The sequence below is a fragment of the Zootoca vivipara genome, chromosome 9 (genome assembly GCF_965207765.1).
Source record: "Zootoca vivipara chromosome 9, rZooViv2.hap1.1, whole genome shotgun sequence".
NCBI classification, from domain to species: Eukaryota; Metazoa; Chordata; class Lepidosauria; order Squamata; family Lacertidae; genus Zootoca; species Zootoca vivipara.
The window spans coordinates 48,300,485-48,325,243 of NC_142592.1; the positions used below are offsets into that span (position 1 = coordinate 48,300,485).

At 43.2% G+C, this 24,759-nt stretch overlaps 1 protein-coding gene across 1 annotated transcript in view; it reads left to right on the top strand.

Annotated features, from left to right (window-relative positions):
- Window positions 1-24,759, top strand: part of SLC41A2 (solute carrier family 41 member 2) — a 46,724-nt gene that overhangs the window by 10,070 nt on the left and 11,895 nt on the right. The window contains exons 3-10 of the mRNA XM_035127907.3: window positions 1,771-1,878; window positions 3,675-3,746; window positions 4,623-4,767; window positions 5,355-5,501; window positions 10,898-11,045; window positions 13,641-13,720; window positions 21,533-21,664; window positions 22,448-22,596. Coding sequence (XP_034983798.2) covers window positions 1,771-1,878; window positions 3,675-3,746; window positions 4,623-4,767; window positions 5,355-5,501; window positions 10,898-11,045; window positions 13,641-13,720; window positions 21,533-21,664; window positions 22,448-22,596 — 981 coding nt within the window. The remainder of the gene's footprint in view (window positions 1-1,770; window positions 1,879-3,674; window positions 3,747-4,622; window positions 4,768-5,354; window positions 5,502-10,897; window positions 11,046-13,640; window positions 13,721-21,532; window positions 21,665-22,447; window positions 22,597-24,759) is intronic.

Genomic DNA, 24,759 nt, shown 5'->3' on the forward strand with positions numbered 1-24,759 from the left:
TCAAATGTTACTTAGGTTCGTATGAGTTTTAGGAGGTTAATTATCCTTGTGATAAACTTATTTTCAGCAAATGTTGAACAAGATATTAGTCATGCCGTTTTTCTGGTTTCATTTTCTTAGTCTATCCACTTCACTGAGTAATTGGCTTTATTTTCCCCCCGCCTCTAAAATCCATTATCGCTGCTTTAGAATTTGTAGGGAGGAAATGAGGTCATTTGGCACAAAGACTAGAGTTTTCAAAGCCAGGCAAATTGTATTACTTTCAACAATAAAGCGAGACCACAAGCGCCATGGTATTTGCAGGATCTTTAATATCAACTGAATGCCGCTCCAGTCTCCATGCAGTGCAAGATTCCAAGGGCTTGTGTTTCAACGAGACGCAGCAGAGACTGTGGTATCTTCAGGATATATGGTTTACTTGCACATATACACAACCTGAGCCTGCGATGGAGGGGATGACTGCATCAACATCCCAAAAGGGTCATCTTCCTCCCATGGACACGGCCTTAGATTCAGACAGAAATCACACATCATGTTCTTTCTCTCCAGCTTGCCACTTTTCTTCTAGTTTACATCTCTCTCACATCCACGTACCAAACTCTCTACTCTAAACTCTGGCTTTTATCTGTTGAGGGCCTTTCCCCCCGTCCCCTTTAAAAGCTCATCACCCAGGCAAACACCTCGCAGGAAGCTAGCTTGGCTTGACCAGATTTGAGCACTTGCTGAATCCAGGGATTAATTAGAGGGGCCTGGCACCCACAAGCACGTAACGCTACCTTACAAAATATTCACATTTATATTTCAAATTCCTCAGTTTGCTGGTTTTAAATCGAATTGAGGTATGCTATTCAAACTTCTCTGATCCTATTGAATTAATCTTTAAGGAACTTTTAAGATGCAATCTGAGTTTTTGGTTATAATTTTTGAGATGTGCCAGGGGACTGGATGTCCTGGGACACTCAGCACATAGACATTGTACCTATCTTTAAAAGGGGTGTGGGGAAAATATCCAGATTACAGATTGTTGGTCAGCTGGTCTTCATAACTGGAAAGCTTTGAGGACAAATAATTAAGGAAGCATTTGGAAAAGAACACGGTCATTAAACACAGTCGTTACAAAGAACTAGCATGATCTTCTCAAAAACAAGCCAGGCTAGGGTTTACCTTTATTTGGATAACTACTAGCTTGGTAGGAAAAAAAGCTTTTATGGATGTAGTATGTATTGATTTCAGCAAGGCTTCCACAAGGCCCTCCATTATATTCTTTTTGATGCCTGTAAAATGCTTGCTAGACAATGTTACTGCTAGAATGAGCTGTTTTTCTGTATCAGTGCGAGCCGCTAAACCAATGGCAGCCAGAAAGGCCATGATACCTCTTTTTCTTTCAAGTCCCACTGAGATATCAAAGCAGATTAGCTACTCAGTTACAGTCTTTGGGCTTTTGATATGCTAGTTATGTAATACTGGCAAGGGAAACAACAGCTCTATGTATTCAGCTATGATATGTCATGACTTATTATTGGAATGTTTCTGTACTGTTGATGGTACTGATACTGGGGAAATATATATTAGATACTGAACTGATTTTGGCTTTATTAGCTACTGAGATTCATGAATATAAAGTACGGTATATTCTGCCTTTGGTAATATCTAGATAGAAAACCCTTTCCCAGAAATGTAATTTTGTGTCACTATTTTTAAAACATTTATTTTATTGTTGTTGTTTTTTAAAAATATATATCTATTTTATGTTTTCCATTTGTCAAATAGCATTGGGAAGTGTTCAAAAACATTACTGAAGTTTTCATTTTGGTTCCTGCACTACTTGGTTTGAAAGGGAATTTGGAAATGACTTTGGCATCCCGACTGTCAACAGCTGTAAGTATATGAAGCATTATAAGGCTGGGGTATTGATATTAGTGGTTTCTTGTTACACAGGGACATCTGCAACATTTGTTGAGCTCAGCATCCACCATCAATTATCAGAGGCAAGTGACAGTTGAAAAGTGAATAGACATAGTGCATTGCACCCAGTCTTTTGTCAGGTTGGTTGGAGGAAGTCAGGTGGCATCAATCTTTTTCTTATCCTCACATATCTCTATGCGCATAGTTATTCAAAATGTGCATTTAATTAATAAAATATTCTGCAGTTCTTTAGTTCGAAAGGTACAGTATTAAAATATTTTTGGGGTCGTCTGCTTACTTCTATACAAGAATTTAATGATTTTAAAATTGTGCAAAACAAGTACTATAATAATAATAATAATAATAATATATTATTATTATTATTATTATTATTATTATTATTATTATTATTATTATTATTTATACCCCAGCCACTCTGGGCGGCTTTCAACGGAAAAATAAAATACAATTATCTATTAAACATTAAAAGCCTCCCTAAACAGGGCTGCCTTCAGATGTCTTCTAAAAATCTGGTAGCTGTTTTTCTCTTTGACATCTGATGGGAGGGCGTTCCACAGGGCGGGTGCCAGTACCGAGAAGGCCCTCTGCCTGATTCCCTGTAACTTGGCTTCTCGCAGCGAGGGAACCACCCGAAGGCCCTCAGCTCTTGACCTCAGTGTCCAGGCAGAACGATGGGGGTGGAGACGCTCCTTCAGCTCTTCCATCATTTAAACATAAATCTGCCTTTAAACATTTCAAACAATAAGAATATAGAGAGAGACTTAAAGGGAAGCTTCTGAACAGTCAAACAGTGTCACGAGGGGGAGAATAGCCATGCTTTATGTCTTTTGTCATCAATCTTATAATTAGCATAATTTTCATATAATTCCTATGAACCAGCTGCTGCCAAACAAATAAAAAAACTGCAATTCTACATTCACTTACCTGAGGGTAAGCCCCATTGAACTCAATGAGACTTACTTTTGAATAGGCCTGTACAGGGCCGGCCCTACGACCAGGCTGGGTGGCGCAGGGTGCCACAGCGCCCGCCCGCCAGGGGGGGGGCGCTGGCCGCTCCGCTGCTCTGCAGCGCCCTCGGCAGCAGCGCTGCGTGCTAAGCCCGCCCGCCCGCCGTGCAGCAGCGCTATCGGGAGCCGCGCTGTGCGCTGAGCGCGGCCATCTGGCCGCCCGTCGCGCAGGAAAACGGGGCGGCAAGGGGCGCCAGAGGGATCCGTCACACCAGGGCGCCAGAGGTGCTTAAGACGGCACTGGGCCTGTATACTATTGTCATGTTATCCTATAGAGTATCTCATTCTGAAGTTTTCTATTTTTCATTTCTGTATTTTTAACCTGCCATCTCCTCCTGCTTGAAAAGCCTTGATAAGTGAAAGCATTGTTACAGTTATTATTAACATTTTATAACCTACAATTATAAATAAATATTTTTATAGTTCAAAAAAGATTCTAGTTTTTATATCCGTTTCATAAATGACCATGCTAATAGTCTACTTTAAATACAAAGCAGTTTTTGACAAGATACGGTACACAGACAGTACGTAGCTCTCCACTCCCCTAGCACTTTTGGATTGACAGTCGGTTAAATTGCTTCCATTTTAAAGAAACATGTACACGACTGATATACTTCTTGAAATTAAATGAAGTTATAGCACACAAAATGTTTGTGGTAGAAAGCGATAGTTGAACTCTTCAAATTACTACCAAGGCGATATTTTTCACTTAGTTAAAACCACTTTTTGTGCTTTTTACAGGTAAATGTTGGAAAAATGGATTCACCCATTGAGAAGTGGAATTTAATAATTGGTAATTTGGCCTTAAAACAGGTAAGGATTCAAAAAAGCGTTAAAAAGTCATTGCAGATTAACACATTGTCATAGATACAAGATGTCATGGACTGGTTTGGATGCAGAGGAATGGTGGGAGGATCCAGCTTGGGCAACCCCAAGGGAAGAAGGCGCAGAGCCCAGGGACTGGTGGTGGGATGGCAGTGAGTGGTCAAAGGGAGAAGACTGGGAGGAGGAGCTGCCGGAAGCTGAAGAAGTAACAAGGCTTAGTGAGCTGGGGGAGTCTGTGACAGAGAGGGATCTAGAATCAGAGGCAGAAGCTGAAGCTGAAGCAGGTGTGTGTGGGGGGAGGCCAAGAGGTATAGTTGAGTCCAGCAGGTGAGGGGTCACAGGTGTCTCCCGCTTCTGCTGTAACAAACTCCCCTCCCCTCTGGTCTCCCAGAACCAGAAGAGGTCTGAAAAAGGCAGAGGAGATGTTAGCTTCATGCAAACACAGTCTCCGATTGCTTGGGGAAAAAACTAATAATGAACCATATGTTGCAGATATCACTCCACATTTATTATGCTATTTCTGTGATACACAAATAACACATGGGAAAACTTGATATACTTACTTGTATAGCATTATTCTTGTTCATGAAACTCAGTAAAAAGAAGAAGAAAAGAAATCAACAAATGCTATAATGAAGCAGTTGGCTGTACACACGGCAGTTCTGTCCTCGCCCATTTTGGAAGCTGACGCTGAGGAGATTGGTTTTAGAACAAAGAGCCCATCTCTCATGGGTGTTCTACCATGATCTTGGCAGTTGCTTGGGTTCCCTGATCATTTGTAAATGTTTTGTACAGCAGAATGTTTATACAAAGGCAATTCTTGTGATGCAAATTCAGTTTTCATTTTTATCTTCACTTCTTTAGGTGCAAGCAACTGTAGTTGGCTTCTTGGCAGCCGTGGCAGCCGTTATATTGGGCTGGATTCCTGAAGGCAAATACCGCCTTGATCACTCAGTCCTCTTGTGTTCTAGCAGTGTAGCAACAGCCTTCATAGCATCGCTTTTACAGGGTAAAAGAAATATTATGTTATAAAAAGTATTTAAATACAAAAACAATTCTAATAAACAACAGTTTTGCAGCGTAAACGAGGGATATTGTTTAGATGAATAGTCAGTTTTATTCCACCTGTGTTCTAGCCAGCCAGAAATAGAAAATAAATTAAGGTATTTTCCAGAGACTGCTTAACTTGCACTTAATAATTGGATTTATATATATTTAAAAAACCTATTGAGTGTTAGTCAAGTAAAGTCTGGTCTTTACAAAATTATCTCATGTGTTTGTTAAGTTGTGGATTGTTGATGGAAACATTTGAATGAGGTAATAATAACTACAAATCCAGCTCAAATTGTGCAAACATGCATTCTGGAATTTACACCATTTAATTTTTAATGATTGTTTAAAAAGCAAGTATTCATGCTCTAATAAGCAGAGTTGCTTTTAACATGATGGTGAGACGGATGTAAATGAAATAGGAGCACTGCACTAAGCTGGGGAGAAAAACCCCAAGGTTTTTTTTTATTTGATGACTTCTTAAAGTTTTCCATTCTTACAATTGCAGCCTGAGATTGATAAACTTTCTGCTTCTATTGGCTCTAGGAATAATAATGGTTGGAGTGATCGTTGGGTCAAAGAAGACTGGCATAAATCCTGACAATGTTGCAACACCCATTGCAGCGAGCTTTGGAGACCTTATCACTCTTGCCATACTTGCTTGGATAAGTCAGGGTCTTTATGATTGCCTTGGTGAGTAAATGCGGTGCTTTTGAAAGGCAAACATCTCCCAACAGGCAGATTATTTGCACATGTGAACAATATGCTGAATATCCACCCCCCACCCCCCACCCCTTGCTGGCTTTCTACCTGCATATTTGTTGTTGTTTATTGAGTTAGTTTGGTTGGGAGCTTGCAATTCATTAGGTCACAAAGGAGGCAGGCAGCGTCGTCTGCCTTGGCCTCTTCGCTCTACTGCTGAACTCACCTGCTGAACTCACCTGTTACTTTGGCTTGATGCTTTGTCATCGGGGCTCAGAGCTTTTGTTCTAAAGTTTAAAGATTGCAGTTTACGCTTAATCCTTATCACACAATGCTTTATCTTACTACGGGAACAGAAAGGGTTATTATTCGATCCGTAGCATTGTACAGGGCACACAACTATCTGGAGAAAACAACAACAACAACAACAACAGCTGTAAGACAGTCTTTACATTCAGTTTTTATTACCATAATTTTTTTTAAAAAAACCCTCTGTAGTTATTATTTTATTAGTATCAACCAGGAAATCAGATGTTCAGTATTCTCCTGAGGTTATACGAGATGTAACATGCTATTCCAATGACCTCTGATTTGATAAAATATAGGTTGCTTTGAAAACCAAAGTTAAAAGTTTGTGCACATTCAGTAAAAGTGCTGGCAATTATTAACTCTCTTCACATTTACCTGCGGACTAATTTGGGAACTGAGTGGCAATTCTGTAGTTAAAAATTATGGTTTTCATGTGCCAGTGTTTAAAGATAGCATTCTTGTAACTTTACACACTTTTTTGATGGAGTATTGTTTCGTTATACGATTTTGACTTTTACGATTTTATTACCATAATTGATATTTGTGCAGCATCCCACATGCAGAGCATGTGTATGAAGATAATCACATGAAGTAACTTAGCCATTCTTTGTAACTAGGCAAAAGGCCTCTTCCCGCCCCCTTGTCTCCCCTTTGCTCCCCTTGCCACCCCACAACTTCTCCCTCCCTTTTAGCCCAGACCCTTTTAAACTGGGAGCTCTCTCAACTATTTGGAGTCAGATATTGCAATGTTGATTGGAAGATGCAGAGGAAAAGTGTTTCGCATTGGGTAATCCCGATTACCCAAGCGTGGCCTAATGCGTGCAGATACAGGAGAAAAGAAAACGCACATTAGATATGGTAGATTAGGAAGAGCGGCTGCATAGCAAAGCAAATTGATTGTAAGCAATACAAACCAAAATGCAGCCAGCGTAAGCGCTGCAGTGAAATATATTTAGTGCAGTACATTATTTTTCTGTTGGATCCTAATTTGTAGCTCCCTATAATGCTCCACTTGCTTTATTATGCCAATTAAGAGTTTGTCTAAACTGGAAAAATAAATATTCTTTGCAATTGTCAGGGTTAGCAGTTTGGAGACAAGGAGGTACCACACAGGCAAATAGTTCAGTGGGGAAGCAGGCAGAGCATCAAAGCAGGTAAGCAAGAGAGTACAAGAGGAGTACAGTCTGTGCCCAAGTAGGAGTTGCTCAAACTGAGGAACTAGGCTACAGTGGAACCTTGGGGTTACGTACCGTCCTCCTTACGAATGCTTCGGGTAACGAGCTCTGCTTACCCAGAAGTAGATGCCCCTAGTTGCGAACTTTGCCCCGGGATGCGAGCAGAAGTCACGTTGCAGTGGTGTGGCAGCAGCGGGAGGCCCCCATTAGCGAAAGTGTGCCTCATGTTAAGAATGGTTTCAGCTTAAGAATGGACCTCCGGAACGAATTAAGTTTGTAACCGGAGGTTGCAATCAGAAGCTTTGTTTACCATATTTATAGGCTACTCTAGAGCAGCGTTCCTTGGGCAATTCACAACAAGAAATAAAACAACTGAAAGTGTGATAACAATAGCATAAAATGCAGCATACAGACAAGTCACAGAGAGCAAAAAAGGAACCAGATTTAAAAGGCTGTGTGTGTGTGTGTGTGTGTGTGTGTGTGTGTGTGTGTGTGTGGATTTTATCTGACACTGGAACGGGAACCACACCATTTCAGTTGTGCCAGGTGAGTCACTGGTAGACCACCACTGCTAAAAACACCTTCCATGCCCCAGACCTCAACTGACAGGAGGAATTGAGAGATGAGCCTCCAAAGCTTTCAAGGTTTGGTAGGTTTATGGTGGAAGCCTATTCCTGGGGCAGATGGAACCCTTTAGACCAGGAGTGACTCACCAAAGCCCTCCAATTGTTACTGGACTCCATTCCCAACAGCCCTAGCCAGAATGGCCTGTGGTCAGGGATGATGGAAGCTGCAGTCCAGAGACACAAGTTAGCCACATGTGTTTGAGACTTGCCTTTCCTAGCCTCTACTGACCTACTAGCTATACAGCCGTTTTCTTGTCATTGCAGTAGCAGTACCGCAGGCTAGCAGTTCATTCCTCTGACAAAATGTCACAGTGCTTCGTAAAGTGCCGTGGTCCTAGAGCTGAGGTCCTCTGTTTTGAGTCCCGGTGCCTTGTACCAACAAATATTTTCCATCCATCTATCGCAGCTGGCATTTGGAAAGCAAGTGCATGTTTCGTTGGGCTTGCTGCTCTGAAGATGATAAGATTATTTTCTGAAAACGTTCTGTTCTGTGTAACTAGTTTGATTCCATTCTGGGCTAATGTTAAAATCCTTTTTTTCTTTTCTTTTTTGTGATAAAGTATAAATCTGCATGAATATCCCCTTGGAACACTAGAGGGCTCTATTGGGCTATAATTTGGACATCTTTTTGAAGCGATGGCTGTAGAAGTTTTACTTTGAGAATCAATGGAATTAACTACCAAGTTAAATGTGTCTTCGATTAAAGTCCACTTGAGGTTCCTTTGCTGGGCGCAGTGGGATGTACACCTTCCAAGTTTATGAGTCCTGAAGTCTTTTCCCCATAACCCAAGGCCATTATTAATACATTTTGCCCTAACTAAGACATTTCCTAGATACTTCTGCCCATCTCCTCTGCTTAGTCTTGCAAATCACTCCCATTGGATATTACCCGCTTCCAGCAGAAGAGATGAGGTGTGTGTATCTTTGTCTATGCTTGCTATAATCCTTGATCGATCTCTCTCTTCCTTCCTACAAGACCTACCTGGCCACAGGCTGTCCCACCAGGTCTGGGGACTATCAGCCAGCACTGCTAAAATAGTGATTCTATGAGAGCAAAGCAGGAAAACCTGAAAAGTGCTTATCTGTGGCACATATTTTTCACATTGTCATTGATTTTAGTAGAAGCAGAGATTCTTGTGCAGAATATATTTGGGGAGGAAAAACAACAGTCTTCCATGAATGCAAAGTAACATTTCTACCTTTACATTATGATAGGTAGTTGTATTAATTGAAGGGAATTAAATCACAAATATGGCCGTTTGATGTATCTTAGCCCTTGGGTTGTTGTAACTATTAATAAGATTGCTTACACATGTTGTTGCTGATACTGCTTCATACTTCTAGATCATTTATTCATGAACAAGGAATATTTGCAATATTTCCCCCAACGTTACTTGGCGTTTGCTATCTCTGTTCTCTTCCCTTCTGTATATCCTAATATATCTCATTCAGGCTTCTTAACCTGTGATAAGTAGGTTTTTTGTAACTTCAAACTACTGTGGTGGTTGAAATCCGACAGTATAGAGCGGCCACTCAATTCTTCACTTCTCTCTCATATGCTTAGGCATAGCATATACTTAACATACTTTGCTATTTCAGTATATAAGTGTGCACACTCCTTGAGTCCACTGCTGCAGTATTTTGGACTTTCTTAGCTCCATAAGGTGGGCAGGACGTGTATTTGTTCATATTTCCATGGCACACTGCAGAAATGGTGGTCAATGGCGATAAGGAGATGGGGAAGTTGTGGCATTCTGGAACTCCCAAAAGATTTAGCTCTCTGGGGTCTCTCCTAGTTCTCTGGAGCGTGACAATAGGATTCACTTGCTTCCCCAGACCAAGAACCTTTTTGAGGCAATTGCACCTTCTTTTCTTCCCGCAATGATTTTAAGCTTAATGGACTGCTTTGCTCCAGTGCCCAGTCTCTACATTGTGTTGCCTGGAAGGAGAGGAAGATTGCCATGGGCATCACTGCGGGCTCTGATGTCAAAACATTCATTCAAGTCCCTATCGTTTTTTTCCTGTGTTTCATTGCTGTTCTTTTATTCTCGCTAAATTGTGAACAGACCCAGCTGAGGTAAAATAATTCACTAGGACAGCACTGTTGTTATAGTATAATGTACAGTTATGCAAACGGGCTTGATTGTGGTTCAAAGGTCATATGGTGTTGGACAGGAATAAACTGGGCAATTGTGATGTGTGAGCTCATCTTCTTGCATAGTTAGAAAGAAGAGGCGCAGATGGAAGGTTGGGAGATTAAATAAAGAACCAAGCACATACCGCTTTTAAGACTTCTAAAAATACCAAAATAATTCTCTAGTACCTCTTATTGAAACAATTAATTTAGTTGTCACAGTAAACGGATGAGAATGGATTTGTGCAAAGTAAACAGGCAGTCCTTAACACCAGATATTCTCTTGGCCTTCTTTAATACTGAAATGCTTTGAGACTTATCCTTGTTATTTCTAGAGCTAATTGCGTTCTAGCTTTGCTAGGGCTAAATTACAATTGTATGAACAATTACACCCAGAATATTTCATATTTTTTAATTCTAAATTAACTTTACAAAAAAACTATGTTTAAAATACGATTGGTTTTAAAAGTTAACCATTCTATAATAAAAGCAGGACTTATTAATGCTTTAGGTTTGCCACTGGTGCATGTATCAAGCACGATCCCAAACTGCTGCTATCTTTAGGTCTCAACAGAGGACTAGAATGACTATTTGTAGAACAAATTGTTTGTGGCACAAATTATTCAAACAGAAAATAAGATTCTTGAGACTGACACCCTAAGCCAGGCATCCCCAAACTGCGGCCCTCCAGATGTTTTTGGCCTACAACTCCCATGATCCCTAGCTAACAGGACCAGTGGTTGGGGAAGATGGGAATTGTAGTCCAAAACATCTGGAGGGCCGAAGTCTGGGGATGCCTGCCCTAAGCCAGGCTTCCTCAACCTCGGCCCTCCAGATGTTTTGAGACTACAATTCCCATCATCCCTGACCACTGGTCCTGCTAGCTAGGGAACATGGGCCAAAAACATCTGGAGGGCCGAGGTTGAGGAAGCCTGCCCTAAGCTTGCTTTCTTGGAGTTGAGGCCTAACTGATAACAATGGGAATTTTCCCCAATAAATTTGTTTAGGTGTGAGGAGTAAAACAAAGGTTTGCAATTGACAGGTATTGTAGTGTATTATTTTCTCTAATAGGGTTTAAGAATAATATAGAAAACTGCAATAACAAATACCAATAAACATGCTGGGTTTTTTTATTTATTGCAGAGAAATATTATTATATATCTCCTTTAGCTGGTGCCTTTTTCTTGGCTCTGACTCCTATGTGGATTGTAATTGCTGCTAAACACCCAGCTACAAGAACTGTCCTCTATTCAGGGTGGGAGCCTGTTATAACTGCTATGGTCATAAGCAGGTAAGTAAATTGCATTATAGCTGAGTACAGGATATATTTTTAAGGGACCCAACAATATGCAGAGCTTAACTGAAGTTAAGTACATTTATGTCCCACTGACTTCATTGGGAAAATTAAGCTGCACTTTATTGTATTATTATTATTATTATTATTATTATTATTATTATTATTATTAGAATTTATATCCTGCCCTTCCTCCCCAAGGAGCCCAGGGTGCCAAACAGATACACAATTTTAAAGCAAAAACAAAGCAAACAGCATTCTGAAACAGCTAAAGCATTCTAAAAACAATTGCAATTAAAAACATTTAAAAGTACCACATTTTTCCGTGTATAAGACGCCCCCATGTATAAGATGACCCCTATTTTTTTAAACCCAAAATTAAGAAATTAAGTTGTTTAGCTTTTTGGGGTAGGTTGGGGAGGTCACTTCTGCCAATCACTCACCCACCTGCTCGCCATTGCCAATCGCTTGCCACAGCCACTGCCGATTGCACACCTCGATGCAGCCGCCAATTGTCTGCCCGCTCGCCACCACCAACAGACCACCCACCCAGGGGCGTACCCAGGATCAAAACTAGGGGGGGGGCAAGCCATGGTTGTTCAGGGGCGGGGCCAAGGCACGGGAGGGGAGGGGCCACAAAGTGGGAATGTGGGCGGGGCTACAGAGCCAGCGGGCCCGGCGACTCTGCGGTGGCGGCTGCAGCCTCTAAATGAACCCCCTAAACTCTCTCACACGAAATTCCCCTGCTCTGAAGCAGGGCCGTCTCTAGGCCCGGTGGCGTGGAGTGCCAGGCCACCAGGCCACCAGGGGCGCCACTGTGCCCGCTGAGAGGCACGGCGGAGGCCGCCCCAGGCACGCCTCTCAGCTGTTCAGCGGCTTCAGGCTGCTTTCCGGAGAGGCGCGGGCCTGGGGCCGCCTCCACCGCGCGCAGGGGCGTCACAACAGGGGGCGGGCAGCACCCCCTGGCCCAGGGCCGGCCCTATGCCCAGGCTGGGTTGCGTGAGCTGCACCCGCCGCGTCGGGAAACGGGGCGGGTGGGGGCACCAGAGGGATCCGTACCACCACGGCGCCAGGTATGCTTAAGATGGCCCTGCTCTGAAAACACCGTTCCCATCCATTTATGGCTAGCCACCCCCCTGAAAAAGCCCTTTGGGCCCCGCTTTCCCTCCTCCAGGTCCCCCTGAAGCCTTGCCAGTTCCCACCCTATATATCTGGGATGGGGAAGGAGCTCAGAGGTCTGCTAGTCCCATGGCCTGGGAGGATACTAGGGACCCCCCCCCGCCAAGCCTGCAGCACCAACAATCGCAGTGCAGCCTACTGAGAGGCAGAGCGCAGCAGCAGCTGCAGCCAATGCAGGGAGCCGCGTCTTTTTCGCTTGCCAGCCCAGCAGAACTCTTAGGCAGGAGAGTTTGCCGCCCGGCAGGGCTTTCCATTGGGAGGCGCGAAGGCTTTAGTGGGTGGGGATTGGTGCAAATTTAGGCAGGGCGGGCTGAGAGGAGGAGCCGCCGCCGAGGAGCTGCGGCACCAGCAGCGTTTCCTCCCCCCCTCCCCTCCTGTGTCAACAAGCGGGGCGCCTGCGCCTGCGCAGAGTATTTGCTTCCCTAGTCGGGCCCGCGGTTTGGCCTTCTAGGGGGGGCAGCTGCACCCCCCTGCCCCATGCACAGGGTATTTGCTTCCCTAGTCGGGCCCGCGGTTTGGCCTTCTAGGGGGGCAGCTGCACCCCCCTGCCCCATGCTGGGTACACCCATGCACCCACCCACTTACCGCAGCCATCAATTGCCTGCCCGCCTTGCCACAGGTGCCAAGCGCCTGCCCAATCGCCACAGCCACAGCCAATCGCTAGCAGGCCTTGCCACAGCCACCAATTACCCACCCAATCGCTGCTGCCAATTAATCTCACGTCCCCCCTCCTCTGCATTTACTATCTGTGTTTAAGACGACACCCAATTTTTGCCTAATTTTTTTTTAGCAAAAAGCACCGTCTTATACACGGTAAAAATACAGTTGTTACAATTTAAAACATTCTTGCATCCGATGATTTGGTGGTTGCTGGGCTCAATTTTCTTCAGAGACCAAACACCTAGGTAAACAAAAATGTGTTCAAATTCCTGAAAGTTAATAATGGTGGAGACAGGCACACCTCACAAGGGAAGGCATTTCATCTTGTCCATTTTAAATCCGTGGAACTTAAATGGATTATTTGTGTTTTTCATACCAACAAGTCTATAACTGCTGGCTTGCATGCTGGAACTGGTTTGTGGGCCAAACTTTGTTGTATTTTCAGGTCTGGGGAAAAAAAAGAATTTACAATAAATTATCATTATGTTACCGTAATGTTTTAAGTGATCCTTTATGCAGCTCTCCCACAAATCGATGAATTGTTTCTCTTCCAGGAATGCTAAGAATCTGCAATATTTTTGGTAGATCTATTTGTATAATTTCATAGAGCAAAAATATAATAAACCTCAGGCAGAAAGTAGAGACATGTAGAGTTTCCAGAATAGTTTTTTTAAAAATAACATTGTTCCTAGAATTGGAATTATTTTTAGCATTCTGTCTGACTGTGTTTCAAACTTGAACTTTCTTTTTCAGTATTGGTGGCCTTATTCTGGACACAACTGTATCTGATCCTAATTTGGTTGGGATTGTTGTTTATACTCCAGTAATCAATGGTAAGGCAGACACAGGATTTCTTAAAATTGCTGTGGCTCAATGCATGCTGGTGAGATAAAAGAATATTCTAGACTAAATTGAGACATAAGTGGGTGGGTATCTACTACTGTATGGTCACACTATAATTTTAGAGTAAAAACAGTTCCTGGTTTTGTGTTGCAACTCAGGAAAAGATAAATATACATTTAGACTGTGTGCGAGAATGAATTATTATTATTTTTTAAAGCTATCATGGTTTATACATTTAGAACCCCCAAAACAGATTTTAAAATATTATCCCAGAAATGTACACTTGTATCCATGTAAAGATTTGTGTAGGTAGAAAGTGCCTTTAGTATCTTCATAATATGGTAACATTGCTACAGTGCAATGTGCCCCATCATAAACCTAAGCAATTATATTCCATTATTCCAAATCATTCATACAGATGAGATTATATACCATAACACCTTTCAGTTACAGTTTATTAGATAATATGTGATAGCATGAAATTGCACAGCAGGGTATTAGAATAGCTTTGCAAAGCGGTGGTGTTGAGTGAATGAAATAGTATTGATTATTATTTTTTGTGCACATACCGTGTTTCCCCTTTTTTAATACGTAGTCAAAAAGTAAGCCATGGCAGCATTTTTTAGCTTCAGTGAAACATAAGGCACCCCCCCAAAATAAGGCATACCTCCATGCCGTGTAGAACGAGACCGCCGAGCGCACCAGCCAGCCAGCGGGACCCAGGCAGCCAGAGGGGCCTGGAACCGGCTGCTGCTGCAGCAGCGAGCGCACGGAGCGCCTGAGCCAGCAGCCTGGCCTCTCTTTTTTTTGCCTGCTGCCCCGCCACCGGAACCGACGGCTGCAGAGCGGAGCGCTCCGCAGCGCCGGGCGGAGCGCAGCGGCCTGGCCTCTTTTTTTCTTTTTTGCCTGCCGCCCCGCCACTGGAACAGGCAGCTGCAGAGCGGAGCGCTCCGCAGCGCCGAGCGTTCGGAATGCCCTGCAGCGCCGGGCGGAGCGCAGCGGCCTGGCCTCTTTATTTTTAATTTTTTTGCCTGCCGCCCCGCCACCAGCAGCTGCAGAGCAGAGCGCTCCGCAGCGCCGAGCGCTCGGAACACCCTGCAGCAGCCTGACCTCTTTTTTTCCTTTTTTTCCTGCCGCCCCACCACCGGAACCGGCAGCTGTGGAGAGGAGCGCTCTGCAGCCCCGAGCACTCGTAACGCCCTGCAGCCCTGGGCGGAGCGCAGCGGCCTGGCCTCTTTTTTTTCTTTCTTGCCTGCCGCCCCGCCACCGGAACAGGCAGCTGCAGAGCGGAGCGCTCCGCAGCGCCGAGCGCTCAGAACGCCCTGCAGCGCCGGGCGGAGCGCAGCGGCCTGGCCCCTTTATTTTTATTATTTTTGCCTGCCGCCCCGCCACTGGCAGCTGCAGAGCAGAGCGCTCCACAGTGCCAAGCGCTCGGAATGCCCTGCAGCGGCCTGGCCTCTTTTTTTCTTTTTTGCCTGCCGCCCCACCACCGGAACAGGCAGCTGCCTTGGTGCCTGGAACCGGCTGCTGCTGCAGCGCCGCACAGAGCGCCCAGCAGCACCCCGAGCCAGCTGCCTGGCCCCTCCGAGGAGGCCTTAAGGTACAAGACATCCCCTGAAAATAAGACACCGTGTGTTTTTTTGAGTAAAAAAAACAATAAGACGGTGTCTTAAAAAAGGGGAAACACGGTACGTTTTAAAAGCATATGGAGAAGTATTTTGGAAACCTTCCAGTTATTTAAATGTAGATCTTCTTCGGAATCTTGGCAGTTAATGAATTCCGCAGGCCTCCAAGCAGCATTGCGTCAGTGCTTCAGAAGGTAAAAATGTTCGAAAGAACGTTTTGTCCAACTGACATTTGTTCATTCTTGGCTTTCAAAGGGAATTGCCATCAATAAAAGATATTAGACTAGCCATGCCTCTTACTGGAAGCCCACTTCCTCAGACTGAAGACTCTGTGTTTGCACTGACCTCTTCCCACAGGATTAGCCTGTGCAATATATTAGCGTGGCAGAGCCCATCATTTTCCAGCTAGATTTCAACTTCCTTCTAGATTATCGGGGCCGCTCTGTGTTGAGTCCTCCTCCACCCCACTCTCTAATGCAGTGTTTCTCAACCAGTGTGCCTCCAGTTGTTTTGGGACTACAACTCCCATCATTCCTGACCACTGGTCTTGCTAGCTAGTTGTAGTCCCAAAACATCTGGAGGCACACTGGTTGAGAAACACTGCTCTAATGTATAGCACAAAGTACCTTAGTGCCCTGATATCCTCAGTCCACTCCACTGTGCAAAACTGGCCTATGAAGGCAAGGAAACACTTAGCACAGTGATATCAAGTCATTATATAACATGCACTGTACTGCATTTTGGGGACAGGGGAAGGAAATAACTTCAGGTGAAACTTGGAAAATTAGAATATCGTCGAAAAGTGCATTTATTAAAAGGTGAAACCAATATATGAGATAGGTGCATGACTTGCAAAGCAAGATAAGGTAGCTCAAGCCTTTATTTGTTGTAATTGTGATTATTTGTCATTAGATGGGTCAATTATAAATGGAATGTAATTAATGAAATGTAATGGCGATGTTTATTTTTATCTGGATTTTAAAACTTGCTGCCTTAGGGACGCTTCACATTTTGCTGCCATTCTATTTGAGTGTTCAAGGTTTGTGTTTCTTAGCTGTCCTTTTCAGTGGCAAGTGTAGTACCTGCAGCGGCCTGGCCTCTTTTTTTCTTTTTTGCCTGCCGCCCCGCCACCAGAACAGGCAGCTGCCTTGGTGCCTGGAACCGGCTGCTGCTGCAGCGCCGCACAGAGCGCCCAGCAGCACCCCGAGCCAGCTGCCTGGCCCCTCCGAGGAGGCCTTAAGGTACAAGACATCCCCTGAAAATAAGACACCGTGTGTTTTTTGAGTAAAAAAAACAATAAGACGGTGTCTTAAAAAGGGGGAAACACTGTAGCTTTCATTTAAACTCGAATTTCTTGCCCATGTGCATAGCGCAGGAACTGTGGTTTTAAGAACACCGCCAACCATCTCAACCCTCTCACACAAAAATCACATCTTTGGCACCACTGAGTTTTCCTGCTATAGACTTTTAAAACATCTTAAAAGACTTGCAGTATTGTTGGGATATGTCATATTTTGAGGTGGAGAACCAAAGTAATATAAACAAACACAGTTATTTTTCTTTTCACTAAGGACTCCTAATAGTCTGATCTAGGACATAGGAGCAATGTCACAGAATGTCACTTCTCAGGTGCATTCCAGCCACATTACTTTCGAGAAAATATGCATAGCGTCAACCTATATGGCATCAATGGGGAACCTTCAGCCCATGGCCCCAATTCGGCCTGCCAGGACCCTCAAAAACCCAATCGTGACATCATTTAACACCCCCATTCAATAATTTCAATGTGCCCTTCTACTTTCTGTGACTTTCTAGGGTTAGAATTAAAATCTTAACATATATCTATTTCACACAATTCTCACTAAGATGAGGAAGGAATAGAATGTACAATATGCAAAATGTATGTAACATTTATACATACAGTATATAAAATGTGTTTTAAGAAATGCGCAGTTGTTTTGTCCCTGCCCGCAGTTACCTCTGCCTCCTTCTTCCTCTTGCCCTGCCTCCCATCAAAATGTGGCTCCTGAAAGGTTAGCCAGGTTGAATCCGGACCTTAAGCAGAAAGTGGTGTTCTGTGTGCTTGTAGAAGAACACCATGTTTTAAGCAGAAAAGTATCATAACAAATTATTTTTGCCTTTGAGATCTCAAAGGGCTGGTACCCTCTGGCTTCCCAGAATACTTAAACTGTTCTATTATTATGTACTATTTGCTGCCAGTTCCTGTGTCCAGAATTGTTGTGCCGTGTTTTGTGCAGCATTATATGTTTTGTGCAGCACATACATTTTCCTGTCTTGTAATAGCAATAATAAAAACAAGAATGCCCTGGGATCGTGAATTGTTGAAGGGTGGGTTAGAAATAACAATTAAAGGAATAGATAAGTGTATCTTTAAAGAAATACTTTTGACAGACTTTCGGCTACTGGTTCTTTATGAACATCTTTGGCGATGAGGAGATTTTGAGCATTAGGCACCTTCACTTGTTTTTACCAACCATCCTTAAGCAGACCTTCTTACACATTGGCAGGCACAGCTGTGATGAGCTGGGTTAAATAGAAAAAGGACATTAACTGGGATTGCAGTGCATGGTTTTTACATGGGAATGTCAAGAAACCAGCAGTGCAGTGGCATACAGGTCTACTCAGGCCCATGGACTTGCAAAAATCATTCGTTATAATATCGGGGTACACTTCAATAGGAATAATGTGTGCTTTGAGCGCTGAGGGCCGTGCAAAGCAAGGCTGGGAAACTAACTGCCCTCTGAATGCTGCTGGACTCTACTCATGTTGTGTGGAGGCTGATGAGAGGTGGCAGCCAACAACATCTGGAGGGCCACAGGGTCTCCACCCCAGCGGGAAGTCTTTATGCCTGTGTTCAGAAACTTTACCCCCCCCCTTCAAATGGTCAGTTTTTGAGCTTTTCTAGCCAAACCTGTTTAAAAGAGGTCATTCGGTTGCGAAAGATTTGTGCTAATAATTTGGTATATGGACAAGCTGTTGTGTTCACAAGCTTAATCTCTACCACATGTACCTATTTAATAGCTTTCTACTACTCTTCTTGAGGTAATTAGTCTGTTGAACAAGTCAGGTAATTCAACAGGCGTGTTAGCAGAGAAGCTATTAGGAGCTAAAACAAATTGTCCATTATGTAAAAACAAAAAACCCCAAGAAACCCCTACTTCTTGAAGGCAACAAGATCAAATTAAAAGTTCAAAATAATAGAGAATAGTTTTAAACGTATAACACACAAGTCCTTTAATAACAAGATTTGACAGAATCAATTAACAAATAGTCAGCATGCTGTACGCCAATGGCAAAAGCCTGGTTTCTATTTTTTGACTTACTAATAAGGGTCAGACTAGACATGACCCCATTTTGCTTAATAGTTTTGTAGTTCATTGCCTTGTGCTTATGTTGTTGTATTAAGGATATTACGTGTTGTTGTTTTTAAAGAACTGGTATGCCACCAAGGAATCTGTTGGGCAAAGAACAGCTTAATATTTTCTTAAAATGTGCATTCTCACAGTTTCTGTTTATATTTTAAACTTTACTGTAGCTGCATGGGGACTTCAAATTTAATCAGAACAGTAGTTTGTGGGGACTTAAATCTTTCCTCTCATGCTACTTCTGTGATCAAAATTGCCTCTCTTTTTTTTACTGCTTTTTCTCCCTTGGTAGTATGGAGGGGGGGGGCACCAGATCCGTGTATCTTTTTCCTCACAGGTAGAAGAGCAGTTGGCTGAGGCAATTTTGTTGGGGGGAAATGGCCTGAGAGAAAAGAGTTAAGCACCTTGTCCTCCTGCCTCACCATTCCAATCAACTCCAGAGCCCCTGATAGTTGCAATAAGGAAAATATGAGGCACACGGCATGTCTCTAACATCACAGTGAGCTGCACAGCATTCAAGAACTTGTAAGAAACCCCTACGACTGGTTTTAAGGGCTTTTCTGTAAGCCTGCAGCAAGAGAAAAAGTGAAATTCAGCTCCTGTATAAACTGATTCCCACCGCTTCTTGACCATTGTCAAATCACAAGGCTGGAGTGACACAAAGGGCAGAATTCCACTGTTGAGAGCTAGACAGGGCTCTTTGGCCTGTCCTCTCCCTTCATGCGAACTCTGCATAGGCCTGGGTCAAGGGTCACCATGGTCGGGTATTTGCCCAAGGGTCCACACTCCAGATCCTGAGCCTGCTGCTGCAAGGAGGTAAAGGGCCTATCCGCACTTACCTTTTCTATGCTCTTTCTAGGAACGGTCCAAACTTCAAAGCTCTGCATCTGAGGGCCCCCCCCCACTTTTTTTGTTGTTGCTTCAGTGCTTTCCCTATGAAAACCTGCTCTTTAAAGCTCAATCAGAGCAAACAGCAGTCTGTGGAAAACCCATATTGGTATTTGCTCTGATTGAGTGCTAAGGAACAGGTTTTCGCAGGGTAAGCTTTTTTTGGGGGGGGAGACAACAACCAACCAAACCCCACACTCAGATACAGAGCTTTGAAGTGAGTACCCGTGCCTGGAAGGAACAGGGAAAAAGGGAAGAGTGGATACGTCCTAAGGGAGAGGGGCCCATGGAGATGTCTTGCCCAAGGACCCTCCCAAACCTTGAGGTGACACAGCACAGCCCATCCTCTCTCTAGGCTTATGTGTCTTAGTTATGTTTTCCCCTTGGGTCCTCTTTTCTTTATGTCTGCTGCCTTTCTTTCTAGCCTACTACCAGCTTTATGCTTCTTTTTTGAAAACCATCTTGTCTATTGACTGGTCTTTATAGACTACATCTGTTCCTCTTCCTCCTCCTCTTAAGCACCCTCTCCCTGAATTTTGTTTGTTTGTTTAGTCGTTTAGTCATGTCCGACTCTTCGTGACCCCATGGGCCAGAGCACGCCAGGCACTCCTGTCTTGCACTGCCTCCCGCAGTTTGGTCAAACTCATGTTGGTAGCTTCGAGAACACTGTCCAACCATCTCGTCCTCTGCCATCCCCTTCTCCTAGTGCCCTCCATCTTTCCCAACATCAGGGTCTTTTCCAGGGAGTCTTCTCTTCTCATGAGGTGGCCAAAGTATTGGAGCCTCAGCTTCACGATCTGTCCTTCCAGTGAGCCCTCAGGGCTGATTTCCTTCAGAATGGATAGGTTTGATCTTCTTGCAGTCCATGGGACTCTCAAGAGTCTCCTCCAGCACCATAATTCAAAAGCATCAATTCTTCTCCCTGAATAGCCCTTTACTACTCCAGTTCAGTGTCTCCAGTAGTATTTTCCTCTCCTCCTTATTGTATACATCTCAGTGCATTGCCTGCTCTGCATCCTTTCTCCAGTCCCCTTGCTCTCTGTTCCTCAGCTCCCCTTCCTCCTCAACCCTTAGCCACCCCATCTCCTCCAATCCGGTGAGCAAATTGCTTTGTTCCCCAGAGTAACTGAGTGGCCTGAACCACCACCTGTTCAGCCCCTCCATTGCAGAGGACTCAATCCTATAAGCACAAAACAATTTTAAAATGTGTTACAGAAATGGAACTCAGGAGTCTTGAGCCATTTTTCAAAGTCTCCCCTTATCACTTTCACATGATATGTTGAAATAGATTGCATTTGTGTTATGGAATGGTAGTGCTTACAGTTCAGTTCTCCTTTGGATAGAATGGTTTGAGAGCCATTGAACAAAAAGTTTTTTAAAAGGTAATGATTGCCTCCTTGTTACTTGATTGGGAGGAAGTGGCTAAAATGCACCAACACAGACATTAATTGCATGTATAGCTGGTTGGTAAGAGTGTCCTTTTTCCAAGTGCTTAGATGAGAAAGAGAGAAATATGCCTAAAACTACTTAGAAAGCTTTATAAATGATTTGAAGTTCACATTACATAGGCTCTTGATCTCTGGCTTTTGACACTTACAAGTGTAAGGCCTGTTCTATAAGTCTCATCAGATTTTAAACTGCCTCAGTTGACATTGCATCCCTCTTTTTTCCATGTAGCTCCTATAATAAAGGCATTAGCAGTAGTAGTAAGTCCTCAGCTGAGTTGACCATTATGAAATGAGAGGCTGCTGTTTGTATGTAAGTCTTGCCTGCTGTGTGAGAGGCATATTAAAGCTGTCAGATAGAGATATGAGGATCTTTAATGCTAGATTTTTTTAATGCTGCATTGTTACCTAATTATTAATAAGCAGTTAAATTTATTCCCCCCTTCTGTATTATATAGGTATTGGTGGTAATCTAGTGGCAATTCAAGCAAGCAGAATTTCTACGTATTTACATTTACATAGTGTTCCTGGAGAATTACCAGAAGAAGCCAAGGGTTGCTATTATCCATGCCGGACATATTGCGGTACAGGTATGTGTTATGCATCTCCCTTTAATGCCTAATCCCATAATTAGATGGCTGCCAGATGAAGAAATGCTGGAGATTTAAGAGACAATTAGTCTCAGAAGTTTGTCTAGAAAGCATTTATTAGGAATTTCTGGAACCTTTTCAGACCTTAGTATTTGATAGGGATGAAATTACTCAGTGGACCCAACATTCCTAAGGAAGTCAGAATTTCCTCCTCCTCCTCCTTTTCAAATCCAGTCTGGTTCATAATGCCATCACCGTGAAAAGTTAGCCATAACATACATATGGTGTTTGAGTATCAACTCTGAAATTTTCTGACCTCGTGGAGACTTAGAAGTGTGGTCCTAACCATGTCTTCACAGAAGAAAGTCCTGTTGAATTTATTGGGGCTTATTCCCAGGTAAATGGGGTTAAAACTGTAGCCTTACACCCATTGAAATTAATGAATATGATCAAGTTAATTTTAATAGGTTTATTCTCAGTAAAGCTTGGTTGAATGCCACCCTTTGTATTTTTAGAAGCATTGTAAGATTCTGATGCTTGCTAGAAGGAAGCTAACTACAGTAAAGAGAAGTAAGAATTTTAACATTTTGCTTCTAAGCTTTTTATGATTCATTTTTAATAGCTTTCTGGAACTTATAGGAAGTGATTGGTTAAAACTGATCCTAATGTTATTACTACCAAAGAAAGGTTAACATATTGTATGCATATCAGTACTTGTCAAAAACATGATATATTTTTTTAAAGTACTAAGCTGACCATGTTATTATTTATTCTTATTTTCAGGAGTAAATAATAAATCAGCCCAGGTTCTTCTACTTTTGGTGATTCCTGGGCATTTAATTTTCTTATATACTATTCATTTAATGAAGAGTGGTCACACATCCTTGACTCCAATCTTCATAGTAGTATACTTGTTCACAGCCCTTTTACAGGTAAGGATAAACATATCTGAAAATATTATTATTAATGTCCAAAGACTGTTACATTTAAAGTTTGTTTTCAAACATTTGAGACAGAACAAGCCAATATCTTTTTTCATGATTAATCCATCTTGGGTGTAATAAGTTCTATTGCACACATCAACATTTGCAACTTTAGTTTGAAGGATTCTTGAGCTATTGTTTTCTCCCCACACCTCCAACTGCCTTACTTCCTTTTGCTTTTTTATGATACTTGCACCTTTTGGTCAAGGCAAACATGGTTGGGTTTTTTTTGCTAGAATTATTTAGCACCTGAAATCATAGCTGCCAAGTTTTCCCTTTTCTCGCGAGGAAGCCTATTCAGCATAAGGGAAAATCCCTTTAAAAAAGGGATAACTTGGCAGCTATGCCTGAAATCCAATTCATTCTTACTTAGGTTGTGTCAGGAATCTGTGTAGCATTATGGCAGGAATCATATTGTATGAAAATATTCCCTCAAGTTCTTTTTATTTTTCATTCTTTTTCTGTTAGTAACAGAGCAGTCTTCTGTCTTTTAAAATGACATCTCTGTTATTATTGTTTTATTAGCTGTGCTAGCATTCACAAACTTCATTGCCAATCAGGCACTGAAAAACTGTAAGCTGTGCACACAATGGCTCTTTTAACTCTCCATCTTTCACTGTTGTTTTGCGGCAACTGTGTCAGCCCCTTATACTAGCAGACCTTGGTAGCAATGATGAGGATAGCTTGGCATGTGAGTCCTCTGTTTCATTACTCATTTATTAAGATGATATGTATAGTTCAGGGTTAATTTGTACCCCAATCCTAATTTTGTGTGTGTGCCTAAATAACTGCCTGCACAACCGAGTGGTATGTCTGCTGAAACATGCTGAGGTTATATACTAGGCTGCAAGTTTTGCAGTCATCAGAAACATGTCTAAGTTCCATTTTACTGAATTAGATTTTCTCCACGGTCTGGCAGGGCATTCTCATGCATGTTTTACTCAGACTTAAGTCCTGTTTGGTTCAGTTAGGTTCCTTCCTTGCAGCTTAGAACACAAACACACACTTAATACACTATCCTCATTATTTGTTTTTTTTCTATTTCTACATTCTTCTCACAAATATAATCTCGTTGATACACCCCCCCCCTTTATAGTTAGCATGACTGGGAAATCTCACAAGCAGTTACAGTCCAAGAGTCCAGAGTGAAATCATTGTACAAACAATTTAGTTGGAGGTGGGGAAAAACCTCACCTCCCAGTCTTAAGCCCCTATAGGGCCAATCAGAGAGGATCATTTTGAAATTCAACAACAGATATTACTTGGTTTATCCATGTATGTTCTCAGGGAATTACTGGGCTACCATCTCCTAAGTGCTTTGGCAATCACTTGTAAGACTAGCAATTTTGAAGGTGCTATGACTTCTGTCAGAAGGAGTGGTCAGTGAGGAGGGGCAATGGGCACACCTGGCCTTCTGGCAGCAGAGTCACTGCCCCTTCCCAGGATGAGAGAGGTGGCAGGGAGGTCAGTGCTGTGCAGGCGCATGGGCAGAACCAATCCAGTTCTCGCACAGTGCTGACTCTCTGCTTCCTTGCCCCTGACCCTCTTGCTAAGTAGTGCTGCTGCTGCTGCTGCTGCTGCTAGAATGTCAGGTATGTGCCAATACCCTTCCTCACCAATCACTCCTGTTCAGTGCCTTATGAAAATTACTCTCATTTAAATTATCAGGCAAATGAGTTGCGTGTCAACGCCTTCAGCAATAAAGGTTTCCAACATAGCTCCATTAAAGGTAAAGGTAAAGGGCCCCCTGACCATCAGGTCCAGTCGTGTCCGACTCTGGGGTTGCGGCGCTCATCTCGTTCTATAGGCCGAGGGAGCCGGCGTTTGTCCGCAGACAGCTTTCGGGTCATGTGGCAGGCATGACAATGCTGCTTCTGGCGAACCAGAGCAGCGCACGGAAACGCCGTTTACCTTCCTGCTGGAGCGGTACCAATTTATCTACTTGCACTTTGATATGCTTTCGAACTGCTAGGTTGGCAGGAGCTGGGACCGAGCAACGGGAGCTCACCCCGTTGCAGGGATTCGAACTGCCGACCTTCTGATCAGCAAGCCCTAGATTATGTGGTTTAACCCACAGCGCCACCTGGGTCCTACCCCACAGCGCCACCTGGG